Here is a 7,209-nt window from a genome sequence, read left to right on the forward strand (position 1 = left end):
CGGGGGGGCGGCTCATCCAAAAGGCCACACCCACCACCTGTGAGGAGTCATTGACATCTCACCTGAACATTTCCAACAACTGTTCTAGATAAAAAAAAAATCAGATGTTTCAAGAATAAAAAGGTTAAAAAACTTTTTTTAAATTCAATAAAATCTGTACATGAAAACAGATTTTCAGAATAAAGTTGTAATTTGAGAATATTATAATATTTGCAGTCTTAATTTTACAACAAAACATTTCGTAATGAGTCATAACTTTACATCAGACAGGTGTCAGGTGACCTTTGCCCTGAGTGGTTTAACACAACAAAACAAGCGTCTCCATTTTACTCTCGAAATATGAATTTATTTTGAAATGTTGCTTTTCTCCTTCAATAATTTTACGTCCAAATTTGTTTTTACTCATGAAATTGATTTTTTCATAAAGTTTTGACTTTGTTCTTGAAATATTTGAACCTTTTCCTCGAAATAATGTTTTTTTTTTTCAGTTTTATTTGTGCCACTTCAGATTTTTCTGAGTGTGTGTCGTGTGTCAGAGCAGGTCTCAGATCTGTGTGTTTGTTGTTATTCTGTTTTTAGGGAGGCTATGCTAACAGTTTCCCTTTGCTTCCAGTCTTTGTGCTAAGCTAGGCTAACCACACAGGCTTGAAGCTGCTTCAGTGAAGCTGATCTCAGGCCAGCTGCTGATTGGATGTTCAGCTACGTGGCGAGTGAGGCGGGGACAATTTCTCTCAGCAGCTTGTTGAGGGCGGCGACCTTCTCCTCCAACAGGAAGTTCTTCTTCTCTGCGTTTTTCTGCCGCTGCTCGGTGACCTGCAGCGCCTTCATCAGCTGAGAGTTCTCCACGTACAGATCCTTGAGCAGCGCGGCAGACTTGTTGTTCTTCACCAGCTGCAGAACACAGAACATGGAACACAGTCAGAGTGCACAAAAGTATGTGGACGGCTCAACATTAAATGTAAATGAGACAGATCCAGACAGGAAGTACAGATGCAGCAGATGTGGACGTTCCCCTGATGAAATGAGAACCTGTTTGAAGACTGACCTGCTCTTTGAGCTGCTGCACTTTCTCCTGCAGAACCATCCGGACCCCCTTCAGTTTGGTCTCCAGGTCCTCCATCCTCTGCTGCAGGGAGGCCAGGGCCTTCTCATACTGATCCTGACACACACACACACACACACACACACCTGTTGAATAACCCCTGACTGAGCATACTGAAGTCCAGCAGTCTGAAATGTTCCTCCACAGCCACCGTACAGAGGACAAACTCAAAATGCCCCTGATCGCTGCACAAATGACGCCTCGTTTTCTGATGGACGTTACAGCCACAGGATGGCGCTAAGGCTAACGCTAACAAGGTGGGTACAGAAGAGTCCTGGCTCTTTGAACTTCCCACTGTTAGCATTAGCATGTTGCTAGGCTAACCTCTGACCCCTGTTTACCTGCTTGATGCTGATCTGAGAGCTGCTCTGCTGGGCATGGAGCCTCAGCGTCTCCTCCAGCTGTTGACTCCTCCTCTGCTCCTCCTCCAGCCGGACCTGCAGCAGCTCCACCTCCTCCCTGCGTCCCTCCCCCATCCGCTCCCGCAGCTGCTGCAGCTGCCGCAGGTGCTGCGCCTGCACCAGACTGAGCGCCGTGTCGGCCCGCGCCGCCTGCAGGGACGAAGATGGAGGTCAATGTGTTGTTCACGTCACAGTCTGATGGTCAGAGTCCTCCGGCCTCACCTGGTCCTGCGCCTGCATCCGGGCCGTCTCCAGCTCCCTCACTTCGGTCTTCAGGTTCTGCTGCTCCTGGGTCAGATTGTGGACCTCCAGACCCTGGACCTGCAGCTCCAACAGCTGGAGACAACATCACATTCACAGGTGAGCAGAGACCATCACCTCAGCTCAGGTGTTACAGACAGGTGCGTCTGGTACCTTGTTCTGGAGCTCCTGGTTCTGGACTCTCAGTCTGCGGATCTCCTCCTGCAGGGTGATGGAGGCCTGCTCCTCCTGCTCCTCCTGGGCCCGACAGAGCTCCTCCTTCTCCTTCATCAGCTTCCTGACGCCGTTCTCCAGCTCCTCCACCTGAGAACCACCACAGCACAGGAGGCAGAGAGTTCAGGAGGTCTGGACCCGACACCTGTGTGAGGACCGAGCGGGTCCAAACACTTGATGACAGAAGGTCACCTGACCAATCACAGAGGATCATTTACTGAAGTAAAATCACCACGACAACAAGGTAAACCACTTCCTGTAGTTACACTATCACAGTAAAACTACTTCCTGTAGCTAAAGTACTTCATTGTGCAGTAAACTCTTTCCTGTCACATGTTTTAATCATCTCGTGACCTCGTTGGAACAAAGTGGAGGATCAATAATTAACGAGCTATCTGACCCACTGTCTAGGGATCAGTTTCCCTCCTGACCTTGTTGTGAGCGTCCTGCAGCTTCCTCTGCAGGTCAGTCACTTCCTGGGCGTGGCTGAGTTTCTCCTGACTGACGACGTGGAGCTGAGAGCGAAGCAGCTCCGCCTCCGACTCCAGAGAGAGAAGACACTGCTGCAGGTTCTCCACCTGAAGGAGCAGAGACACGCTTAGTTTCTGATGCTGTTGTTTTTAACTTGTGGTTTTTTCTGGTTTTGTAGTTTTATTTGTGACCTTGTTGTTTCGCTCGTCGGCCTCTCTCAGTAGTTTTGCCTTGTCATCCCCCAGCCACTGAAGCTTCAGCGTCACCGTGCTAAGCTCCGCCTCCACCTCCGACAGACGATGCAGCTGAGAAATCAACAACAACCGGTGAAGAGTCTGAAACATGAAGCCGCTGTGTGGACGCAGCAGTGAGGATCGACCTGACGTAAACTGTCATGTGTGGCAGGTCTTCATCCATCGTTTACGTCACGTGACCCCTTGCAGCATCACAGCTGTGGACTTTTTAATGACTCGTACCTTGTCCCTGCAGCAGCTGAGCTCTGTCTCCAGCAGCTGTCTCTCCTGCGTCCACGCCGTCTGCTGCTGCAGCTTCTCTCTGTCCTGCTGCATCGCTGCGTCCTGCAGCCGCCGCACCTGAAGGAGACCACCAGCCAATCAGGACAGGGTGAAGGGACAGTGCTGAATCTGCTGTGATTCGTTCTCGAGCTCAAACATCACGTACAGACAGATTTAAATGTCAGTCAGTGAACACACAGATCTCACTCTGTCCACAGATCATTTATTCAAAGACGGTGTTTTGGTCTTTGACACGTCCTCGTCCAGGAGCGTCCACGACTCTTCAGTCTGACAAAGATCCACTGAAGAAACACAGTATTTAAAACATGCCATGTCTGATCCTGAATCTGTGTCAGAAACTTCAGTCTGGAAACTTTATTGGGACAAAACCTCGTTTTTAAATAAATGTTCAAACCTCAGAGAGAATCTGAGCAGAGGGAAGAACAGGTGAGAGCTTCAGGTGTTGGTCTCTTGTGACTGAAGCTAAACTGGAGGTAGAAGAAGAAAAAGAGAAAACGGCCGAACTGCTCGTTACTGTCTCTCACCGTAGCCCCCTCCTCCTCCTGCTCCTTGGAGACGGTCGCCAAGCGCTCCCGCAGCATCCGGGCTGACTCCTGATCTCCACGGAGACGGGTGCTGAGCTCGGTGTTGTCGTTGCTCAGCTGCAGGTTCCTGCTGCTCAGATCCAGGACCTCCTCTCGATACTTACAGTTCTGCAGACAGAGAAGAAGAAGAAGAAGAAGAAGCTTCAGACATCACAATCTGGAGTAACTGTTGCTAAATGGCACTTGAGCAGGACAGACAGACTCTCACCTCTTTGTGCAGCCTCTCTTCTTCTTCTCTGCTCCTCTCGTGTTCTCTCTCCATCTCCTCCAGTTTCCTCCTGACAGAAGAAGATCTCAGATATTTACACAGTTTAACTCCACCAAGAACTAAACTGACTTTTTTCCAAATCTATTTCTTGTGATAAAAGGAGGAGGATCAATATTTTGATGGAGATGTAGAGTAGGAGTTTTCTTCTCTTGTGGGTTCTCCAGTTTTTCCAGAACCTTCAAAGACTCGTCTAAACTCCTGGATAAAAAATCTTTCATCCACTTCTCTTTTATTGTTCTGTTGTATTTTCCATCGTTTGTATTTACAAATATAATATTGTGTTCTATGTTTTTGTGTCGATTAAATCAATATCTTCTTCATCACAGCAACTCAACTAAACCTGATGATCCTCTTCATAAACTGCTGGATGATCAAACATGAGCCACTTTACTTTTTATCTGCTTCAGTTGAGAACCAGCTTCATGATGCAGGACATGAAGCGGACTGAAGCACTCAGCGTTTCCTCACCTCTTCTTGGAGACGTCTTCCTCCAGGTTCTGCACTTCCTGCTGCAGGACAGTCAGTCGCTCCTGAAGAGCTCCGTTCTCTGATCGGACCTCCTCCAGCTGAGTCCTGGATGCAACACAAGACCAGGTCAGAGACAGAGTGCAGCTCAGACAGACCTGAGCAGCTGCAGGAAACTCACTGACGATCAGGAGGAAAATCTCTCTGAAATAATCTGGTGAAGCTCCTGTCTGATGTAGATGATCCGCCGCCTGTGCTGCTGGTGTTTTATAACAGATTCGGAAAGTTGGAGTTTAATGTGAGTGTGTAAAGAGCCGGTTGGTGGAGGCCTCGTCTGCTTCAAACAAAGAGTCTGTCACATGATCAAACAGAGTCCGAAACACGTGAAGAAACATGTGACTGGAGCTTTCATCAACTGAAGCTAAATGTTCGTCTCTTTGCAGACGACACTCAGATTTATGTTCCTGTCCTGCCTGGAGATCCTGATTATTACCTCCTCAGTCTGAATTATTGATCATGATCAATAATTGATCATTGGTTGATCAATCATATGATCCAGTTTATTTGAAGCAGGTTGAGACCTTTAATCTCTTCTCTACCAGAAAAATGAATTTTCATCATCAAACAGCATCAGAGCAGAATTTAAGGCTTTTACTTCGAAATTCAGACGAACAGACACAGGTGATGACAGAGTTATTCACAGTGATGATGTCATGCGTTTAGATGTTTGTCATTGGGTTAGAGATGAGGTGAAGAGTTAAAGCATTCCAGACAGAGCCAACCAGACTGCAGCTTCAGTCTGCAGCAATGCATTGTGGGCAATAAAGTGATCAGCCTCAGGAGCCTTGGTCTCATGATGGATGAGATTAGTCTGTAACCTACTCAGAGTTTCAAGCACAGCAGCAGACGGATGTTAGTTCTCTGTGGGACCAGGTTCTGGATCCGAGTCGGCCTCATGCTCCACAAACCTGTGTGGACTGGCCGGGTCCATCACGTCCTCCAGAGCCAGGACCAGCGTCTCCAGCTCCATCAGCTGCTGCGTCATCTTCCTCTTCTCCTGCTCAAAGTTCTGCTCCCTGGTTCTCAGCTGGTCCCGGGAGTCCTGCAGGGCCTGCTGCAGGCTGTGGACCTGCTCTCGGACCCGGTCCAGCTGATCAGTCAGCTGCTGAACGTCGCCACTGTGCCTCTCAGAGGAGGACCGAAGCCAATCCACCTCGCTGGTTCTGGAGTTGAGCTGCCTCCGGAGGTCTAGGACCAGGTCTGCGGTCTCATTGAGCTGGGAGCTGAGGTCTCTGAGGTGGTCTCTCAGCGTGGAGATCTCCTCCTCCATCTCTACAATCTGGGTGGAGAGCTGGTCGGCCAGCCGGGTGTAGCTCCGGTTCTCCTGGTTCAGACGACAGACCTCTTCCTTCTTCTGGTCAAGACTGGACCGGAGCTGCGAGGTCCTGGTCCGCTCCTGCTTCACAGCCTCCTGCAGACCCTCCTCAGCGCTCCTCCTCTTGTCCAGCTCCTCTGAGACTCCATCCAGCTCCAGCTGCAGGTCGTCGACTGCCATCGCCTGCTCCTTCAGATCCTGGATCAGCCTGGCGCGGTCCGTCTTCAGCAAGTCCAGTTCAGCGGTCAGTTTGGAGACGGACTCGGTCCTGGTCCTCAGGGTCTCCTGCAGGTCCTCCAGCTCAGACCTGAGGGCGCTGACGGTCTGGTCCCTGGCTGCGAGCTGCGCCTCCTGCCGGGTGACGGCGCCGCTCCGGTCCTGCAGGATGCTGTCGGACGCAATGCGGAGGTTTCCAAGCTCCTCGTTCAGCTGCTTCACCTGCACCTCCAGCTGCTCCTCTCTGACCTTTACCACCTGCAGCTCCTCCTCCACCAAGCTCCTCTCTGAGGCCAGGCGTTGACTCAGAGCTTCGTGAGACTCCAGGAAGGCAATGCTCTCCTCCAGCTGAGTGCAGGCCTCCTCCAGCCGGTCCTCCAGCTCAGAGCACCGCCCACGAGACGCTTCCAGGTCGTCCTCACACCGACCACAGCGCTCCCTGAACTCCTCTACGCTGGCCTCTGATTGGCTGACCTGTAGGGCAGAGCTCTGTACGACTTCCTGTAACCTGCAGACCTGCTCCTTCAGCTGACGGACCGCCTCCTGCTGCTGCTCCTCCATTTTCTTCTTCTTTGAGGAGAACTGGCTGCAGATTCTGGCCCGCTCCTCCTCACACTGCAGCTTCTCCTGCTCTGATTGGACCAGCTGGTTCTCCCAGAATCCTCTCTGCTCCTGCAGCTGCTGCCGCTCACGATGGAGCTGGTGGAGGAGGCGGCGGTGACCATCGGCGTGCTGCAGCTTCATCTGAGAGAGCCGCTGCTCCGACTCCTCCCTGCTCACACGTTCATGTATGTATATATACATGCAGTATATATGCATGTGCAGTATTACCTGTCAGACTGACGTGGTTAAAACTAAACCCTGATCTGTCTGAACTTCTCCTCGGAAATTTAAAAACATCATGGTTGCTATGGAAACCTAAAGCTTCAGGTAGACCCTGAAAACAACAACGTGATGAATCTGTATCATGTTGACATGAATAATGAATGAATCCTCAGTGGATGAGTCTGGTCTCTGAGTAGATCATTTTTTGTGCTGAATGTTCCTGACTGAAAACTCACCCCAGTGCATGCTGGGTATAACACCTGTCTTGGACACACTACCAGCAGACACCTGTGACTCACCTGACCAGCATCACCTCCTGGTCCATCTTCAGCCTCAGCTCGGCCTCCAGCTGCTCCTTCTCAGAGCTCAGCCTCTGGACCAGGTTACTGATCTCTCTGGCAAAGTTCTGCTCCAGCTCTGCCCGCTCCCGCTGCACCCTGGGAAAGATCAAGGTGAACATCACCTGGTTACTGACGTCCTCCTGCAGGTTGG

At 50.6% G+C, this 7,209-nt stretch overlaps 1 protein-coding gene across 1 annotated transcript in view; it reads right to left on the reverse strand.

Annotated features, from left to right (window-relative positions):
• Positions 1–197: 197 nt before the first annotated feature.
• Positions 198–7,209, reverse strand: part of ninl (ninein like) — a 40,130-nt gene continuing 33,118 nt past the window's right edge. Inside the window, exons 19-30 of the mRNA XM_022748601.1 lie at positions 7,017–7,154; positions 4,305–4,409; positions 3,777–3,846; positions 3,509–3,676; positions 2,925–3,041; positions 2,640–2,753; positions 2,409–2,555; positions 1,918–2,067; positions 1,726–1,839; positions 1,444–1,653; positions 1,046–1,159; positions 198–891 (exon numbers count right to left, since the gene is read on the reverse strand). Of these exons, the coding sequence (XP_022604322.1) occupies positions 700–891; positions 1,046–1,159; positions 1,444–1,653; positions 1,726–1,839; positions 1,918–2,067; positions 2,409–2,555; positions 2,640–2,753; positions 2,925–3,041; positions 3,509–3,676; positions 3,777–3,846; positions 4,305–4,409; positions 7,017–7,154 (1,639 nt within the window). The 3' untranslated portion in view covers positions 198–699. The remainder of the gene's footprint in view (positions 892–1,045; positions 1,160–1,443; positions 1,654–1,725; positions 1,840–1,917; positions 2,068–2,408; positions 2,556–2,639; positions 2,754–2,924; positions 3,042–3,508; positions 3,677–3,776; positions 3,847–4,304; positions 4,410–7,016; positions 7,155–7,209) is intronic.

This window comes from Seriola dumerili, unplaced genomic scaffold (assembly GCF_002260705.1).
Source record: "Seriola dumerili isolate Sdu_G_001 unplaced genomic scaffold, Sdu_1.0 BDQW01000127.1, whole genome shotgun sequence".
Taxonomy (NCBI): Eukaryota; Metazoa; Chordata; class Actinopteri; order Carangiformes; family Carangidae; genus Seriola; species Seriola dumerili.